The sequence below is a fragment of the Canis lupus genome, chromosome 17, assembly GCF_003254725.2.
Source record: "Canis lupus dingo isolate Sandy chromosome 17, ASM325472v2, whole genome shotgun sequence".
Lineage (NCBI taxonomy): Eukaryota > Metazoa > Chordata > Mammalia > Carnivora > Canidae > Canis > Canis lupus.
In genome coordinates, this window is record NC_064259.1 from 57,690,718 (window position 1) to 57,711,533 (window position 20,816).

Here is a 20,816-nt window from a genome sequence, read left to right on the forward strand (position 1 = left end):
AACAGAATGATTTTATTCCAGGAAGTACTTATTGGGTGATTGCTCTGGTACAACCTGGGCTGAGAAGCAATGGATAGTTAAAAAAGGAGTTTTTTTTTTAAAAAGGAAATTATTTCCATTATAAAATAAATGTAATCTCAGTTAAAAAGTAACTGTCACCCTACAGCCACAACACTCTACCATTAAGTATGAATAGCAGTGTTTTAAAAGGTAGTTTGTATTTTTTAATCCCACATTGTCATTGTGATTATCTATTTTATATTCTTCAGTCATCTTCTGCTAATATTCCATTAAGAGAATTCATCATTAATTTAAATATTCTATAGAAGAAAAATGGCCGGTGTCCCCTCATTTTGTGCTATATTAACCTTGTGTGAACATCTTTGGATATATAGCTTTTTCAGGATTTTGGATTGTAGTTTTAGGATAGATTTTCTCAGAATGGTTCAGCATTTGGGGATGGGGGCTCCTCAAACATTTTTTTATAAAGTGCTATTTTTCTCTGTATATCACAGCAACCTCTTAAAAAAACTCCTAGTTGAAAATATGTATAGCCATGTCCTAAAATATGCCTGTTTGGCTTTATAAAGATTTTTGTTTTCTATGCCTACTTAAGTTTACGAGGTATTATTTATTGTTTGTTTTCCTCATAGAATGTGTGCTCCATGAGAGCTAGGAGTTTTGTCTGTTTTATTCACTGTTATATACTTGAACTTGGAATAGTGCTTAACAAATAGAAGGCGCTCTATAAATGCAGGCAGAAGGAAGGAAAACATTAGGGAAATGGGGGAGGAAGTTAGGAAGGAGAACATCTTCCCTCAGGAGAAAGTGGCAAGCAGCAGAGGCCACCACGTGGGAGTCACATCTTGGACATTCTTGCCTCATGTTTTCAGAGTATTCTTGATTTTGTGCATTATTTGCATTGTTTTTATTTATTTCTGTATCTTTCCTGATTTTTTCCTTTTGCATTACAGGGTTCAATTACATAAATACTGAGCACCACTGTTTGTTAACTATTGATGTAATTGAGTACCATAAATTCCTTTGGCAATTATATATTTAGGCTTATATGATTTCATGTTAGAAATGGAGGACTCTCTCTATGTGTGGAAGATTGTACATTATTTTTTTATACACTAAATCTTCTGTATGAGTTTGTGTTCCCTTCAAGGTCATGGGAACTTTGTGGTTGTTTCGCATGTTGAAATGTGATAAAAACTGCCTTCTTTTTGTGTGTTCCAGACTATTGCTCTCTTCATTTACTTGGCAGGAAGATTAAATGATGAAGGACCATTTCTGATTCTTTGCCCCTTGTCTGTTTTGAGCAATTGGACAGAAGAGATGGAGAGGTACAGAGCAAATGTTGCTGAAATTTTGTTTTTTACATTGATTAAGATTTTTTTTCTGGGTAGTATGTGAAATATACTACCAGCATATTGTCCCAACTAGTGATTTTATTTCTTCCAGAAAACTCAGACCTGAGACATTGTAGGTAGAGAAAAAAATCTGATGGTGGGGAGGGTTCAGTGGATGTTTTTGTTACTGTTTGGCAATTTGAAGATCAGTACTCAGTAAATTTTGCTGAACTAAAGGAGAAACCATCTTTTTCACAGTGACTTGGGAAATAACCAACATGGAAAAAATAATTTTCTCTTTAGAATTAGTACAGTGCCCTTATAGATACTCATCCAGCCCTTCACCTATTCACACAGGAACTTACCTATAGGTTTAATGTTACCCTAGATAAGATTCCAGATCCTAGTACTCTTTCTGCTTGTAGGACATCATGAAGACTTCATGTCCATAATCCTTGAAGGAAATGTAATTTTCCGGATATGTCCTCCCCTTTGGCCCTGCGTTGGTGTTCATCTACCTCTTTTCTTGGATTCAGATTTGCTCCAGGGCTTTCCTGTGTAATGTATGCAGGTGACAAGGAGGAAAGAGCCCGCCTACAGCAAGACCTAAAACAAGAGTCACGTTTTCATGTGCTGCTAACTACCTATGAGGTATCCATTTATTTCTCTATAGCAAGATCTCTTACCTTGGGACCACAGAAGTTGTAGAATCCACTGGAATTAAATTTCACTTTTTTTCGAGACCATACATTTTTCTGGGAGAAAAGTCTACTTCCATTAGATTCTTAGAGAGGGACCATGACCAAAGAAAGTGAAGGATGACCATTGTGTTCTGGATTAGTTGGCTATCTCTCCCTCTTTCCTTGTGCATCAAGGGTGGCACTTGGCCAGTGAATAGAAGGAGCAAGCAGGTGGGAGAAAGGGTTTTGTAGGCTGAGGCATTTCTGTTATTGCAGGATGGAAGTGGAGGACACTCCGTTCCAGTTTCATTTTAAGCTGCTATTCTCTAAGTGAAGACTGAGTCACCATAAGCAAGACCTTTCACTTATTTGTGCCCATATTTTGTTTTCCTTTGAGATAATGCTACTTAAAAATTATGCTCCGAACTTTTTTAACTCGGTGAATGAATCAGACTTAAAACTCTCTTAAACTGCAGGATTTAGCTAAAACAAAAAACAAAAAACAAAAACTAGTTTATAGTATCAGTTAATACTAGTTATACTGTGTCTTTTCTCTTAATTTTTCAGATTTGCTTGAAAGATTCATCATTTCTAAAATCGTGAGTATGTTGCAATGCCTCAGAAACTTAAATATATCATGAGAGTCATGTCTTTCCTTTACGTTTTAGTACTTTGTCTCTTTCATGGTATGTCTGGTATGTCTTCCTGGTTTGTCTTCCACAAGTTTTATTTGCAGGCAAATGACATAACAGGGATCCAGCTCTATAGCCCCTTGCTTATTAGCTGTGTGTCCTTGGGTTATTTAACCTTAGTGAACCTCAGCTTCTTCATCTGTGAAATGAGGATAATTAAATCTCACTTCAGATGGCTTTGTGAGGATTAAATAAGATGTACATGGTATGTGGTTAATAAATAGATTTTTTTTAATTTTTTAATTTATTTTTATTATTATTTTTAAAGATTTTATTTATTCATGAGAGACACAGAGAGAGAGAGAGAGAGAGAGGCAGAGACACAGGCAGAGGGAGAAGCAGACTCCATGTGGGGAGCCCGATGTGGGCCTTGATCCCAGGACCCAGGATCACGCCCTGGGCTGAAGGCGGTGCTAAACTGCTGAGCCACTTGGGCTGCCCAATACTAGATTCTTTACATTGCAAATCGCATATCTTCTGTGGACTGCTATTTGGAGATTTTACTATAATATAGGAAGTGAATTATTTGGAATGTCCAAATAATTCCTAAAAATTTTTCCTAGAAATGTCCTAAAGCAGTTTGTGCTATAAAATTCGATTTTAAGGAAGTTTTAAATATACTTTTAAGTGATTAGCTTTCAGGCTTTCATATCAGCTCATAAAGTATAGTAAACTTAGATTTAATTCTTCATACCATCTGATACTTGGGGCAATAATGTTGCAGTATAAAGTCAAGAGTACAGGTTCCAATGTAAATTTTAAACATTAGCCATACTTCAGGTGGATAAGAAAAGATTTATTGACAAGATTTCATTCTCTATTGCATGCGTAGTTATGATGTGGTTAGGTGGGGATTTGCATCTTTATTATTCAGAAACTTTTGTCTTTAAAGTGCTTTATCAGTATTTTAAATGTTAATTCTCATCCAAGTTCTTTGGAGTTGGATTTCTATTTTCATCTTATTTTGAGATACTAAAGGCCCAGTCGTAGATTTCATGATTTCCGCCCTGTATTTTGGTTCACTTAAGTTTTATTTAAGTAAGCACATTGTCTTACTTTTCTTAAGAAGAAAATAGGCTTTCCCTCTTTTTTTCCTTTTTTATTTTATTTTTTTATTTTTATTTTTCAAAATATTTTATTTATTTATTCATGATATACAGAGAGAGAAGAGAGAGAGGGAGATAGGCAGAGGCACAGGCAGAGGGAGAAGCAGGCTCCAGGCAGGGAGCCCTACGTGGGACCCGATCCCGGGTCTCCAGGATCATGCCGTGGGCTGAAGGCGACGCTAAACTGCTGAGCCACCCAGGCTGCCCTCCTTTTTTATTTTAATATCCAACTTAATACTTGTTGAAGATCTATTCTTTGGAAAGATGCTGTTTGGGAGTTGCCAGCAGTGCCAGGAAAGTAAATTATAGAGCTCCCTAACAGGACATGGATTCCACTAGAGGGAGAGGCAGTATTTGGATATCCATAATACAAGGCAAGATGTGGAAGTCTCAAAAGGCTAGAAGATGGGGACATAAATGTTTTGGGGTTCTTAAATTATCCTATATAATCTTCATGAAAACCCTAGTAGTTAGATATTATGTATTGTCCACATTATAGATGAAGAAAGTAAGAGATTAGGTCACCCAGCCAGGGCTACATTGCTAATAATGGCAAATTAGACATCCAAATGCAGCATGCAGTGCTAAGGAGACTTTTAAAGAGATCTTCTGAAAAAAAAAAAAATAAACATCTGATACTGATTCCAGAAAAAAACAAACAAAACCCCCAGGTACACCTTCTCAAATTATCTAGGTGCACTGGAGTTTCACGTTACTCATCAGAAATACAATCTTTTTATATTAGATCATCCATCTTAAATCCATTCCACATGAATTTAAGAACCTAAGTAATAAAGAGGCATTTATAATGTTGCTAACAGTATGAACCCCAGAGACACAGATTTATTCTTTTGATATACTTGACCAGGTTATTTTGTATATTACTATATCACACACTGAGAAGAGCCAGAAAGTGTAATGTAATATCTGCCCTAAAGAGATTTAATGAGGAATTAAGATTGTGCACATACCAATATGAAAAATATGAAATTTTTTGGATAATAGAACTATGAAATTCTCAGGTCAAGAAGATTAGAAATTCCCTCACCCCACTGTACATTCAGGGCTAGAATTCACTCCACCTCTTCCCCTTCAGGGAGTATCCTTTAGTGTACTTTGGTGTTCTTCCCTCCTTACTTTCACTGAACCCACATCCACCTTCCCTAGAGGCTATTTCATTGAATAAGCTTTTACTGCATGCTTACCAAGTATAAAATTTAAATACCCAATTCTTCACAAGGAAATAGGATCTAAATAGTTTTGAATGCTAATTCTAACAGGCCAGGTGCTTTATTATGGCCACTTTGCCACCTTATCTCATGACCACTGTCTATCCTTGGTTGGACACTTAACTCCTTGTAATTCTTCAGTGCCTCTCCTCCAAATGATACCCAGCAGGAATGATCCCAGCTCCTACTCTCTTTGGACCTCTCCCGCTGGCCCCCAAAATTCTCCCTCTCACTGTCCTTCTTAATAGATAGACTCAATAGGTTTCTGTTTCTATACCTGTTTTCTGGATTTTCTCTGTAACCTCAGAGGAAAAGGGTTTCTTCTTGTAAGGCCAACATCTACTCAAGATCTTTCTCTGATCTTTGATTTCTAGTTCCATAATTACTATCTTTCCAGTGGTCTTTCCAGTGTTCTGTCTTACTTGTATATACATTTAGTTTTTTAAGTCTAAGAACATTGTAATGAGGGGGTGCCTGGGTGGTTCAGTTGTTGAATGTCTGCCATCGGCTCAGGTCATGATCTCAGGGTCCTAGGGTCAAGCCCCTCATTGGGTTCTCTGCTCAGTAAGGAGTCTGCTTCTCCCTCTCCCCGTCTCTCTGCTAGTGCTCTTTCTCAAATAAATTCTTAAAAAAAAAAAAAGGAACAATGTAATGAGATTATAGAATGTTTACAAACAAAAAAAATTTTTAGATAAAGTAGATTTTATTTTTATTTTTTATTTTTTTGTATATTTTTTTTATTGGAGTTCAATTTGCCAACATATAGCATAACACCCAGTGCTCATCTAGTCAAGTGCCCCCCCTCCGTGCCCATCACCCGATCACCTCGTCCCCCTGCCCACCTCCACTTTCCATTGTTCGTTTCCCAGAGTTAGGAGTTTCTCATGTTCTGTCACCCTCACTGATATTTCCCACTGATTTTCTCTCCTTTCCCCTTTATTCCCTTTCACTATTTTTTATATTCCTTAAATAAATGAGACCATATAATGCTTATCCTTCTCCGACTGACTTACTTCACTCAGCATAATACCCTCCAGTTCCATCCATGTTGAAACAAATGGTGGGTATCTGTCGTTTCTAATGGCTGAGTAATATTCCATTGTATCACATACCACATCTTCTTTATCCATTCATCTTTTTTTTTTTTAAGATTTTATTCATTTATTCATTAGAGACAGAGACAGACACAGAGAGAGAGAGAGGTGGAGACACAGGCAGAGCGAGAAGCAGGCCCCACACAGGAGCACCATGTGGGACTCGATCCCGGTCTCAGGGATCACACCCTGGGCCAAAGGCAGGCGCTAAATTGCTGAGCCACCCAAGGGATCCCCCCTCCATTCATCTTTCGATGGACACCGAGGCTCCTTCCACAGTTTGGCTGTTGTGGACACTGCTGCTATAAACATTGGGGTGCAGGTGTCCCAGCATTTCACTGCATCTGTATCTTTGGGGTAAATCCCCAGCAGTGCAATTGCTGGGTCATAGGGTAGATCTATTTTTAACTCTTTGAGGAACCTCCACACAGTTTTCCAGAGTGGCTGCACCAGTTCACATTCCCAAAAACAGCTCAAGAGGGTTTCCCTGTCTCCACATCCTCTCTGTGTTGTTTCCTGTCTTGTTAATTTTCACCATTCTCACTGGTGTGAGGTGGTATCTCATTGTGGTTTTGATTTGTATTTCCCTGATGGCAAGTGATGTGGAGCATTTCCTCATGTGCTTTTTGGCCATGTCTATGTCTTCCTCTGTGAAATTTCTGTTCATGTCTTTTGCCCATTTCATGATTGGATTGTTTGTTTCTTTGCTGTTGAGTTTAATAAGTTCTTTATGGATCTTGGACACTAGCCCTTTATCTGATATGTCATTTGCAAATATCTTCTCCCGTTCTGTAGGTTGTCTTTGAGTTTTATTGACTGTTTCTTTTGCTGTGAAGAAGCTTCTTATCTTGATGAAGTCCCAATAGTTCATTTTTGCTCTTGTTTCTCTTGCCTTCATGGATTTATCTTGCAAGAAGTTACTGTGGCCAAGTTCAAAAAGGTGTTGCCTTTGCTCTCCTCTAGTATTTTGATGGAATCTTGTCTCACATTTAGATCTTTCATCCATTTTGAGTTTATCTTTGTGTATGGTGTAAGAGAGTGGTCTAGTTTCATTCTTCTGCACGTGGGTGTCCAATTTTCCCAGCACCATTTATTGAAGGGACTGTCCTTTTTCCAGTGGATAGTCATTCCTGCTTTGTCGAATATTAGTTGACAATAAAGTTGAAGGTCCATTTATGGATTCTCTATTCTGTTCCATTGATCTATGTGTCTGCTTTTGGGCCAGTACCACACTGTCTTGATGATAACAGCTTTATAGTACAGCTTGAAATCTGGCATTGTGATGCCCCGGCTCTGGTTTTTTTGTTGTTGTTGTTTTTTGTTTTCAATATTCCCTTGGCTCTTCAGGGTCTTTTCTGATTCCACACAAATCTTAGGATGATTTGTTCCAACTCTGAAGAAAGTCCATGGTATTTTGATAGGGATTGCATTAAATGTGTGCATTGCTCTGGATAGCACTGACATTTTCACAAATGTTAGTTCTTCCAAACCATGAGCATGGAATATTTTTCCATTTCTTTGTGTCTTCCTCAATTTCTTTCAGAAGTGTTCTGTAGTTTTTAGGGTATAGATCCTTTACCTCTTTGGTAAAGGATACAATTGTAAATGGGATTGACTCCTTAATTTCTCTTTCCTCAGTCTCATTGTTAGTGTATAGAAATGCCACTGACTTCTGGGCATTGATTTTATATCCTGCCACACTGCCGAATTGCTGTATGAGTTCTAGCAATCTTGGGGTGGAGTCTTTTGGGTTTTCTATGTAGAGTATCATGTCATCTGCGAAGAGGGAGAGTTTGACTTCTTCTTTGCCAATTTGAATGCCTTTAATGTCTTTTTGTTGTCTGATTGCTGAGGCTAAAACTTCTAGTACTATGTTGAATAGCAGTGGTGAGAGTGGACATCCCTGTTGTGTTCCTGATCTTAGGGGAAAGACTCCCACTGCTTCCCCATTGAGCATGATATTTGCAGTGGGCTTTTCATAGATGACTTTTAAGATGCTGAGGAATGTTCCCCTCTATCCCTACACTCTGAAGAGTTTTGATCAGGAATGGATGCTGTATTTTGTCAAATGCTTTCTCTGCATCTGTTGAGAGGATCATATGGTTCTTGCTTTTTCTCTTGCTGATATGATGAATCACATTGATTGTTTTACGAATGTTGAACCAGCCTTGTGTCTCGGGGATAAATCCTACTTGGTCATGGTGAATAATCTTCTTAATGTATTGTTGTATCCTATTGGCTAGTATCTTGTTGAGAATTTTTGCATCCATGTTCATCAGGGATATTGGTCTATAATTCTCCTTTTTGGTGGGGTCTTTGTCTCGTTTTGGAATTAAGATGATGCTGGCCTCATAGACCGAGTTTGGAAGTATTCCATCCCTTTCTATCTTTTGGAACAGCTTTAGTAGAATAGGTGTGGTTTCTTCTTTAAACGTTTTATAGAATTCCCCTGGGAAGCCATCTGGCCCTGGACTTTTGTCTTGGGAGGTTTTTGATGACTGCCTAATTTCCTCCCTCCCTGGTTATTGGCCTGTTCAGGTTTTCTATTTCTTCCTGTTCCAGTTCTGGTAGTTTGTGGTTTTCCAGAAATGGGTCCATTTCTTCTAGATTGCTTAGTTTATTGGCATATAGCTGCTTATAATATGTTTTTAAAATCGTTTGTATTTCCTTGCTATTGGTTGTGATGTCTCCTTTTCCATTCATGATTTTATTAACTTGAGTCTTTTCTCTTTTGTTTTTTTTTTTTGTTTTTTTTTTTTTCTCTTTTGTTTTTAATAAAGCTGACTAATGGTTTATCTTATTAATTCTTTCAAAGAACCAACTCCTGGTTTTGTTGATCTGTTCTACAGTTCTTCTGGTGTCTATTTCATTGAGTTCTCGAATCTTTATTAACTCTCTTCTTTTGCTCAATGTAGGTTTTATTTGCTGTCCTTTCTCCAGTTCCTTTAGGTGCAAGATTAGCTTGTGTATTTGAGTTTTTTCCAGTTTTTTGAGGGATGCTTGTATTGTGATGTATTTCCCTCCCAGGACTGCTTTTGCCGTATCCTAAAGATTTGGATCGGTTTTATCTTCATTCTCATTAGTTTCCATGAATCTTTTTAATTCTTCTCCTATTTCATCGTTGACCCTTCCATCTTTTAGCAGGATGGTCTTTAACCTCCATGTGTTTGTATTTCTTCCAAATTTCTTTTTGTGATTAAGTTCTAGTTTCAAAGCAGTGTGGTCTGAAAATATGCAGGGGACAATCCCATTCTTTTGGTATTGGTTGAGACCTGATTTGTGACCCAGTATGTGGTCTATTCTGGAGAAAGTTCCATGTGCACTTGAGAAGAATGTATATTCAGTTGCATTTGGATGTAAAGTTCTGTAAATATCTGTGAAATCCATCTGGTCCAGTGTATCATTTAAAGCTCTTGTTTCTTTGGTGATGTTGTGCTTATAATATGTGTCATTTGCAGAAAGTGCTGTATTTAAGTCTTCCAGTGTAAGTGTATTATTATTTAAGGATGTCTTTACTTTGGTTATTAATTGATTGATATACTTGGCAGCTCCCATATTAGGGGCATAAATATTCATGATTGTTAGGTCCTCTTGTTGGATAGATCCCTTAAGTATGATATAGTGTCTTGCTTCTTCTCCTACTAAGGTCCTTAGGAGAAACTTTAATTTATCTGATATGAGGATTGCTATCGCAGCTTTCTTTTGAGGACCATTTGAATGGTAAATGGTTCTCCAACCTTTCATTTTTCAGGCTATAGTTGTCCTTAGGTCTAAAATGAATCTCTTCTTAACAGCAAATAGATGGGTCTTGCTTTTTTTATCCAGTCTGAAACCCTTCGTCTTTTGATGGGATCATTAAGCCCATTCACGTTCAGAGTTACCAATGAAAGATATGAATTTAATGTCATCATAATACCTATTCAGTCTCTGTTTTTGTGGATTATTTCTTTGACATCCTCTTTCTTTTACAGAGTCCCCCTTAATAATTCTTGCAGAGCTGGTTTGGTGGTCACATATTCTTTCAGTTTCTGCCTATCTTGGAAGCTCTTTATCTTTCCTTCTATTCTGAATGAGAGCCTTGCTGGATAGAGTATTCTTGGCTGCATGTTCTTCTCATTTAATACCCTAAATATATCCTGCCAGCCCTTTCTGGCCTGCCAGGTCTCTGTGGAGAGGTCTGCTGTTATCTAATATTTCTCCCCATATAAGTTAGGGATCTCTTGTCTCCTGTTGCTTTAAGGATTTTCTCTTTATCTTTGGAATTTCAAGTTTCACGATTAAATGTCGAGGCTTTGAATGGTTTTTATTGATTTTAGGGCAGGACTCTATCTCCTGGATCTGAATGCCTGTTTCCCTCCCCACATTAGGGAAGTTCTCAGCCAAGGTTTGTTCAAATATGCTTTCTGGCTCTCTGTCCATCTCAGTGCCCTCGGGAACCCCAATTAAACGTAGATTTTTCCTTCTGAGGCTGTCATTTATTTCCCTTAACTTTTCCTTGTGGTCTTTTGTTTTTCTCTCTTTTCCTCAGCTTCCTTCCTTGCTGTCAACTTGTCTTCTATGTCACTCCCTCTTTCTTCTGCCTCATTAACTCTTGTTGTTAGGACCTCCAGTTTGGATTGCATCTCATTTAATTGATTTTTAATTTCGGCCTGATTAGATCTAAATTCTGCAGTCATGAAGTCTCTTGATTCCTTTATACTTTTTTCCAGAGCCACCAGTAGCTTTATAATTGTGCTCCTGAATTGGCTTTCTGACCTCGAATTGTAATCCAAATTCTGTAACTGAGTACTGTTTCTGATTGTTTCTTTTGTGGTGAGTTCTTTCTAGTCATTTTTCTCAGTCAGTGTGGCTAAAAATGAGTTTTAGTGGAAAAAGGAAGAAAAGAAAAGAAAAGAAAAAAGAAAAAAACAGAACAACAACAAAAAAAAAAACAAGGAGGGGTCTTCTCTGGTTCTATATACTGTAAATCCCTTGACTTCCCCTGGAGCTTTCCAGTGCTGCTGGGTCAAGAACTTGTTCCTTCCTCCTCTGTCTTTCCAGGTGGTCTTCTGTGGGAGGGGCCTGCTGTGCTGATTCTCAGGTGTTTGTACCTGGAGGCGCTGCCCCACCCCCTGGGAGGTGCATGGCTCAGGTGGAGCTGTTTACCTCGTGAGGACTCTGTTCCCTGGTGGCCCTGCTTCATCCCAGGCACTGGGTGACACCAGGAGGGGCAACACCACTGGCCGCAGCCAGCTCTCCAGCCCTGGAGTCAGTTCCTACAATAACTACCACAGTCTCCCAGTCTGCACTGGCCTGGATGCTCCCAGGCGCAGGGGGTGCTGACCTGCACAGCTTGGGGGTGCCTGGTGGCAGGAACATCCTTGCTGCCCTGTGCCCTCCCTGCCTCCGCCTGCCCTGGGGGTGGGGGAGTGCAGGATCCTGGGTTGTGTCTCCCCGCACCCTGGGAACTGGGGCCCCTGCTGCTGGAATTGCACACCTGGGCTGTATCTCCCAAAGGCAGCAGGGCACAGCCCCCTCTGCCTGGATCCTCTGCCTGAGCTTCTCCCAAGGCCCCACCGGGCGCACTCTCCAACCCTTTACCAGGATCAGCCTGTGGTCTGGGCATGCTCTCCCCCAGGCACACTTCCTCTGTTAGTGACCCCAGGAGACTGGAGGCTCCACTGCCCCTCCTGCGGTTCTGCCCGAGTTCCCTGCTAGGCGCCTTTCTGTCCAGGAAGAATCCAGTGTGGATTTTTAAAGTTCCTGCTTCTCTGGGACTGAACTTTCCTGTCCCAGGAGGCTTTTGCCTTAGCCCAGCTCCTCGAGGGGCCCCTCTCCCACTTGATTCTTTTTTATTTTATTTATTATTATTATTATTATTTATTTCTTTTTTATTTTATTTTATGTTTTTCCGTCTTCCTACCTTGTTAGAAGTGCAAACTCTTCTCTCTGTAATGTTCCAGTTGTTCTCTCTCTAAATCTCAGGTCGAATATGTAGGGTTTCAGGATGATTTGAAAGTTATCTAGGTAAGTTGGTGGGGACAGGTGACTTGGGGACCCTACTCCTCCGCCATCTTGACAAACTAGATTTTAAACCAAAGACTGTAACAAGAGATGAAGAAGGATACTATATCATAATAAAGGGGTCCAGTCAACAAGAATATCTAATAACTTTAAGTATTTATGTCCCCAACTTGGGAGTACCTAAATATATAAATCCGTTAATAAAAATAAAAACATAAACCTTATGAGGAGCTCCTGCATGGCTCGGTTGGTAAGCATCTGACTCTTCACAAAATAAAAATTTAAAAATCTTATAGCTGTCACTTATCTCTTGCATGGTTTCTCATTTGTGAAAAGGGATACATAATATGTATATATATTTTTTAGTTTATATAGGCCTTTTTATTGCAAGATAATCATAGTATTTAAAACACTAACTAATATTTTGTCACCTATAAGTGGGCTTATTTATTTCCAGCTTTTTGCTATTTTAAATATTGTGGCTTGGAACATATTCATACAAACATATTTTTCCGTATTTTGAATTTTTTTATGCTCTATAGATAGCCACCAGTGACTTCCATAATATATTCAATGGATGTATCTTCTCAAATGTCTGTCTGAAACATTTGATCTTACTCTCTGCTTTTCCATTTTTAAAACCCTTTTTTAGCTACTGTGACATCATTTTTCTTGATTTTTCTTCTGAATTTAAACCTCAGCTCTGCCTGATTTTAGCTTTAGGAGTTTGAGCCAGTTACCTAACCTCTCTGAGCTTTAGTCTCTTTGTTGGTAAAATGAGCAGAATGCCTACTCACCTTATTCTTTTGGAGTAGATAACAGACATAAAGTCCCAACCATGACACTGGGTCTCGCACATAGTAGGTGGTCATAAGAGTTTCCTTTGCTTTCTGTCTCTAGCTCCTTCTTTTCTGCCCCTATGCACAGATCTTTCCTGTCCTAGAAAACAAATTCCCTTAATTTTACTACCTTATGCAGATGTTTTATGTACGTGGCAGGCTTTAGATAAGGCAATTTGAGGAGCACCTGGGTTACATCCAGTTCTTGATTTCGGCTCAGGTCATGATCTTAGGGTCCTGAGATGGAGCTCTGTGTTGGGCTCCATGCACAGTGGGGAGTCTGCTTGAGATTCTTCCTCTCTGCTTCTCCCCTTAATCATGCACATATGCACTGTCTCAAATAAATAAATCTTAAAAAAAAAAAAGGCAGTTTGAATGTGTTTCTAATAGAGTGGGCTTAATACTAGTCTTCCCAATTAGTTACAGTTTTATGGCTTTTGGGTAGGAGATATATATTTGAGTTACACAAAACTGAAAGCTTGGATTTTTCTCTCACAGCTTCCCTTGGAGTGTTCTTGTTGTGGATGAAGCTCACAGGTTGAAAAACCAAAACTCCTTGCTGCATAAGACACTTTTGGAGGTAAACTCACAGGATAGTCTTAGTTTTTATTCAACTCCCTTTAAAGAAAATACTATCTTGGGCCTGTATAGAGTTAGGTAAGTTGAAAGATTTTTTTTAGTCCGATTTCGGTAGGGCTGTATAAACATTTTGTGAGTGACAGGTAGTACTTAATATGGCCTAACTTCTTGCTCTCATCTTTTATGTAAGAGATGACATTTACTGAAATCTGGGTATCAAATAATAAGATACTACCTCAGTAAAATAACGCTGTATTTTTTGAAATGTTTCAACTCTCTTTTGATCTTCTTCAGAGGGGTAATTCTTTAAAAATAATCCTATTATAACTCTTCTGTCTGCAAGAGCAGATAATGCTGACATATTTTGCCCCCCTCCCATTTACCTTTTTTAAGGATTTGACCATTCACATGGAGTAATGAAGAGACCCCAGTGCATGCCATTGACTATTAGCTCCAGTCTCTCTTGTCTTTGTCACACTTTTAAGTCTTGATACCCTTGATCTCATTCCCTTCCCCCGATCTTTGGCACCATTCTGGCCCGGTGAGAAATGAGAAATGTCAGTGTAGCCTTAGATTTGCCCTCTTTTCAGAGGAGCCCGTGGAACAGCTTGTAAGTAACAGGTACCCTTCTTGTTGACCTTATAAATGAGACCACATATGTGAATTCCTGTAACCATTACTGAAGTTTGGTCCCTGTCCTATAACATCATATCCTGTAACAAACAGTTAATAAATTTAAAGGTGATTTGGAGGAAAGTCTTAGGTCTGAATTCTCAATTCATGGTCTAAAAGTTGCAGTTTTTAGCATTTTAATGCAGGTACTGTCACTGTCTATTACTAGTCCACTCTCAGACGTTATTGCTGTTTCCCAGTGGGGCCCCCTCTGCTCTATGATGTCTTTGGCTTCTTTTAGGGACACTTAACAGTATCTTTTTCCCAAGAGGTTTTCATATAGTAGCTCCTAACCCTATAAGAGACTGCTTCATAAACTATCATGGCAGTTTACTAATGTGTAATGGGATAAGAGAAGAGAAGCCAGTATAAAGGAACCCTGGGTTTGGAGTGGGGAAACCAAGTTCTGTTGCATGTCCCAGAGCCTTTCCTTATTATTCATAGGGAAACTAAGTCTCAGAGGGATTATGTGAGGAATTTCTGAGTCATCTACGCATTCTTTTTTAGGTGAGCTTTGAATTGCAGACAACTGGTTGGTTGGAAAGAATTGCATTTATTGATAGGGGGGCTGACAGATGAGGAGAAGGGTAGTGCCCTTTTCCCCCCTTTATAATACTGTTTCCAGCTTGTTTGTAGAAGTTGGAAACACTTTGTAGTGGAATATAGGGAGTTGGTTATATAATTTATGCAGTGTGCCTCATTTACATTTATAAAGTACATTCACAAAGTAAGTACTGTACCTTGACAAAGTAAGGCTGCCATGAAAGATTATGTAGAAAAATATTTAACGACATGAGAATTGTCTGCAAAATACCTTACAAAAAAGCAGTTTTAAAAATACTGTATACAAAGAGATCATCTCTGGATTTTTTTCACCCAGTTAAAAGTTTTGATGCCAAATGGACACTACTGTGAATAAATATATTAACTCATATGACAGTATAAGTTGACTGTAGTGAACACTAACCCTGGTTATCTTTTTGACTTCATATTCTTTCGTCAACCCAGCTTTTTGCTTGGTGACCACATACCATAAAAAGATGAGTTGATTGTTGAAAGCATTTATTTCTGACCAGTTTCTGTACTTAAATTCTAAGAAAACATTGCCCTTACCAACAAAGCAGGCATGAGTGGGTAGACACTGATTAAACAGTTTTAAAAGAAAACAAAAAAAGGAGTTTGAAAAAAAAATAGTAATAACATTTTCAAATCACTTTTAATTGTGTCATTCTATCTGATCTGACATGTTTTCTTAATACAAAATCACTATCTTCTTATGACCCCCTCCCAAATCAAAATACAGAAACATAAGAATTAAAATAAAAACCAACAATAATTATCTTACTCCCTTGCATATGTTAACATTTGGTATATCTGTTGCCTTTACTGTGTGAAAACCCAATCACATAAATATGCATATATATTATTTTAAAAACCAAAACATACTGTATTTTTATATTTATAAGATATGTTTATCTACACATATGTGTATATATTACCTTACTGTATTCCAGTATTTAAAATAGCATAAACAGGATATGGCTTTCCATTTTTGCTGCATTATTTAACTCAAATGGCATAAGTTCTCACTAAATTCAGTTTAGAGGTTGTCCATTGCTTAACCTAATATCTGTTATTGTTTTTCCTAACCTTTTATTTCATTAGTCTCTTATTCTTCGTGTTCTTATCTGTTGCTCAAAATTTAAAGAATATCTTTCATTTTGGCTTATGTAAGGCCCTGGAACATCCAGAAGACTTGATGTTTTGGATGTGCTGTACTGTAAAGTTTTATAGAAGGATATTCTTTTCGTATAGATCTTGCTTGTCATGGTAGGCCTGATGCTATCTATAGCTTTTTCAAACTGCTTGAATATGTACCATGTTCCTCTGATGCCTCACTAGACTCAGCCATGTGAGTAATAAAATACAGCTTGAATCCTCACTAAGATTGAATAACAAGAGCCATATCAAATATTTTTGTAGTACTTCAGAGTTCACACAGCGATTTTACTTACCTTCTTATAACAGTATCTCCTTCACAGGATTATTGTCCCCTCCTTATTTCCTACATCAGATCTCTAGTATACCACTTGAATCTGAATCTTCTTATTTCGTGTCTTCACGGTCATCCCATTAAAATATACCTCTCTTTGTACAGGTGAAGGTTGTGATGGGGAACTCAGTCTTGCTTTTTAAGGTTATGGATTTTTTACTTTATTTATTTATGTATTTGAGTTCTCAGTAGTCTTCAGTCTCCTGTTGACCGGAACTCCCATCCAGAACAGCCTCCAAGAGCTCTACTCTCTCCTCAGTTTTGTGGAGCCTGATCTCTTTCCCAAGGAGCAGGTGGGAGATTTTGTTCAGCGTTACCAGGATATTGAGAAAGAGTCCGACTCAGGCAAGTTCCCTTCTTAGAAATCATGCCAAGAGGTCTGGGCCCAGAAACTGCCCTGATGCATTGTTCATACAGTGTCATAGGTAGAAAAGAAAGAGAATTGATAGCCAGAGGACACCTTCCAGGAAGATAAAGAGCCACACAAAATTCAGGATAAGAGTCCTGATAAGAATCATGTTATATGATTCTACAGTAGGGCTTAATGGATCATTTTTAGAAGAAATAGAAGGTATCTGCTTCCCCCCACCCCCCATATAACTTCTGTAATTTTGTAGTTTGTTAACTTTCTGTGCTCTTTCCTGAGGCAGAAGGGTATGTGGGTGCTGTAGTCCCAAACTACTCTTCAGCATTCCACAGCACTGCTGTTTCTGTTAACAGTGCACTAAAACCAAGTCTAGGATGAGTGGGTGGTGGAAGCAAAGGAGGGGAGCTGCCCTCGTTTATACAGCTGCCAGTTGCAGTCTTCTTCCTCTTGCACCTTTGCCCCTCTGTCTACCCCTGGACTTTTATCTCAGGATGATTGTTCAAAATAAATGCTAGGCATGCCTACTAGTGGGTATCTATGTACTAAATGAGTATGAGTTGGAAGGGCTTCTCATAGCTAAAATGCCCATACCACAAGCTGAAGATTACCTGGGAAACTTCCTCTGATTGCCCCTATGTTTAGAGTTGACAGATAAAATATATGACACCTAGTCAAATATTAGATGGGACGTACTCCTATTTGTTGTTTCTGTGGAATTTACATTTCACTGCATTCTTGTATTTTTATTTGCTCTATCTGGCAACCCAACATGCAGTGAAATTCTAGTTCAACCTAGTTTTTGAAGTTCATAACACCTAGGGAAGGAACAAGGGAGTTGAAGTGAATATAACTAAGTTTGAATAATAACATTAGCATCCAGCCATGTGACTTTGGATAAAGTGTACTTAACTTAGCTATAAAAATGGAAACAATATTACTTGGTCCTAACTTCTAAGCTGTTATGCTGGTAAATCAGATTAAGTGCAGAAGTATCCTAGAAACAGTAAAACTTCATGCAAGATCATTAATAAAAATCAAGTTCTTTATTTCTAGCTCTTGAGTTGAGAGCCAGTAACAATTTCAGGAGTTGGGAAAAAGAACCCAGTGAAGGAAGAAATACAGTTGACTATTCAATCAGAGGGGTTGACGGCCCCCACATGGTGGAAAATCTGTTATAACTTTTGACTTCCCAAACTTAACTATTAATAGCCTGCCGTTGACTGGATGCTTTACTGGTAATGGAAATAGTCAACACATATATTGTGTGTTATATGTGTTATACTGTATTCTTAACAATCAAGTGATCCAGAGAAAGGAAAGTGTTAAGAAAATCCTAAGGAAGAGAAAATACATTTTACAGTACTGTATTGTATTTACTGAAAAAAATCTGTGTTTAAGTCAACCTGAGCAGTTCAAACCATGTTCAAGATTCACCTGTACTATGAAAAATTACCATACTAGTCCAGCCTGAAAATTTCATCCTACTCTTGTGTTGTTGGTTGTTTTTCTTTGCACAGCAAGTGAACTACACAAACTCTTGCAGCCATTTCTATTGAGGCGGGTGAAAGCTGAGGTAGCTACAGAGCTTCCCAAGAAGACAGAGGTAGTGCTATACCACGGCATGTCAGCATTGCAGAAAAAATACTACAAGGCCATTTTGATGAAAGACCTAGGTAATCAGAGGGCATTTGATTTAGAAACTAAATGAAGTTGTAATGTTCATGCAGAGAAATATTTTATTATCACACTGACTTTGTATAGTAATATGGGATAGAATTTTGTATTCTGAATAATGTTCAGGTCAGCCACAGTGAAACCATTATCTTTACCATAATGCAGACTTTATTGGTTGTTGCACTTGTGAAATTTACCCCCCACCACCACTTGTCCTTATTGCTTAGAAGTTAGTTAAGCGAACACTTCTAGGTATGCCAGTCATGGCTTTCATCTTCCTAACCTGTCAGATATTTAACACATTGCAGAGCTTTTTTGTTGGATCAGATTTACTGAGAGGAGTTGGGAGTGGGAACAGAGAGAGAGAGAGAGAGTAAAACAGGCTGTCATTTTGTGAGTTTCTCCCTGAGTTTCACAACAGTAGTTAAGGGAATTTGTGCAAAAGTAACAAAGTACTCCCAAGTTCATTTTATAGTTAGGCTTCCTTAAAACAAAGTGATAGTTAAGTAAACTTCATGTGGATGTGTTGTTAATTCATGTAATTCAGTGAAATTTAGGAGGTTAATACAAGTTTGAGAGATATATTACTGAATAAATAAGGTTAACTTAGAGTTTTCATTTTGTTCTTTTGTTTTTATTCAGTAGTATCTTTCTTTCTGTCTCTCTGTTTTCAGATGCATTTGAAAGTGAGATGGCAAAGAAAGTCAAACTTCAAAATGTCTTATCCCAGCTTCGAAAGTGTGTGGATCACCCATACCTGTTTGAGGGTGAGACAGTGCCCTTTTTTCTCACATTGCTTTTCATGAACATTTTTGTGGCCAACATCATCGCACAGTTCTTCAAAGCAATTACCTGTATTTACCGTCTAGTTTCATCCCATTTTCTTGTTAATGTTTTATGTTGATGTAATCTAATATATTGCTCATATCCAACTTCCACTGTCCTGTTAGTGTCCCTATGGCTTTGATTCCTCTTTTTTTGAAACTCAAAATTGAGTCATAAATTGTGAATTATATTTGTCTGTCTCTTTATTGTCCTATAATCCAAACATTCCTCAGCTTTTTTTTTTTTTTCCTTTTTGATCTTGTCTGAAATAACAGTTTTGAAGAATCTCAAGGCCATCTTGCAGGTTGTCTCATAACCTGGATTTAGGGATCATTTCTTCATGATTAGATGTCCCATTGTCTTTTTTTTTTTTTTTTTTATGTTAGGCTCCACACCCAGCGTGGAACCCAATGCAAGGCTTGACCTCATGACCCTGAGATTAAAACCTGAGCTGAGTGAGATCAAGAGTCAGACGCTCAACCAACCAAGCCACCCAGGCACCCCTAGATGTCCCATTGTCTGAAACCCACTCCACTGTCAGACTTTCACCACCACCCTTGAACTTTGCAAGTTTACCAGTGATCTCCAGTGGTTGTCAGTTCACATTTTAATTAACCTAATCAAAACCTTTCACACGGTTGATCACTTCTTTCTTGAAACACTTTCTTCCTTTGGCTTCTGAAACAATGCCTTCTCTTCTCCATTTGCCTACCTCTGCTGCTTCTCAGCTTCCATTGCTGCTTCCCCTCCATCTTAGAGATGGTCTGCAAATTTCCTTCTAAGTGTTGCAAATTTTCTTCTAAGCTACTTACTGCACATTTGTAGTGTTTTCATTTTTATTCGAACTAGGGCTTTTTTGATTTACTCTGATGAGTAGCCTTTGGGACACTTCTAGGACCTCTGTGGACATGGGGGTGCTCGAACGGATAGGATCAATGTGGAGAGTTTGCTACAGTCATTTTAAGGGAGTATTTGCCAAGTAACACTAGGAATTGTTTTAAATGTCACAGAATCTTAATTAGGTACATTTCACAATTTTTTTTAAAGGCAGAGGTTATTGGGACATGTAGATTTTGAAAGAAGCCCTTTAGATTATTCTGACAGCCACCCTCCACCTTGAGAATTACTAGTTTATACATCTCAGCATTTGTTTTCTTGCGAGTCTCAGATTTTCAGTTCTCTGACCTTTAGCATATCCTTGTGCTTCCCTTTCCTAGAGTGGGCTTGTTCCTTGGATGGACATTTATTAGGCATATTGGGGTTGTTAGGCTCTATGATTGGTGTTAAGCAGCACCAAGATTGTCATGGAAACAATTTTAAAATGTCTCAAAGAGAGATGAGACTTAGGCCCATTATCAATTAGAAGGAACTTGTCCTCTTGCTATAGTCTCACCATCAGCTTCTCTATTTAAGAAGTCTGCCCGGACCAGGAACACATTATTGGGAGGAGGTTCCTTCTTTTATAGGTGTGGAACCAGAGCCTTTTGAAATTGGTGACCACTTGATTGAGGCCAGTGGGAAACTTCATCTACTGGATAAGCTTCTGGCATTCCTGTATTCTAGGTAGGTGGACTGTTCACATTTTCTGCTCTGAGCTGGTGATTTTTAAAACCAAATAATGATTCACTGATTTCTTTGTCTTTTTTCT

General features: G+C 38.4%; 1 protein-coding gene across 7 annotated transcripts in view; it reads left to right on the top strand.

Moving 5' to 3' along the window:
- The window catches only part of CHD1L (chromodomain helicase DNA binding protein 1 like), an 82,479-nt gene that overhangs the window by 23,255 nt on the left and 38,408 nt on the right, over positions 1–20,816 (top strand). For 3 of the 7 annotated variants that reach the window (XM_049095508.1, XM_049095504.1, XM_049095510.1), the window contains exons 3-10: positions 1,243–1,349; positions 1,892–2,006; positions 2,603–2,634; positions 13,497–13,578; positions 16,485–16,651; positions 18,191–18,342; positions 19,018–19,110; positions 20,635–20,731. In XM_049095508.1, the coding sequence (XP_048951465.1) occupies positions 1,243–1,349; positions 1,892–2,006; positions 2,603–2,634; positions 13,497–13,578; positions 16,485–16,651; positions 18,191–18,342; positions 19,018–19,110; positions 20,635–20,731 (845 nt within the window). The remainder of the gene's footprint in view (positions 1–1,242; positions 1,350–1,891; positions 2,007–2,602; positions 2,635–13,496; positions 13,579–16,484; positions 16,652–18,190; positions 18,343–19,017; positions 19,111–20,634; positions 20,732–20,816) is intronic. The other 4 variants (XM_049095506.1, XM_049095505.1, XM_049095507.1 and 1 more) reach the window with 4 other exon arrangements.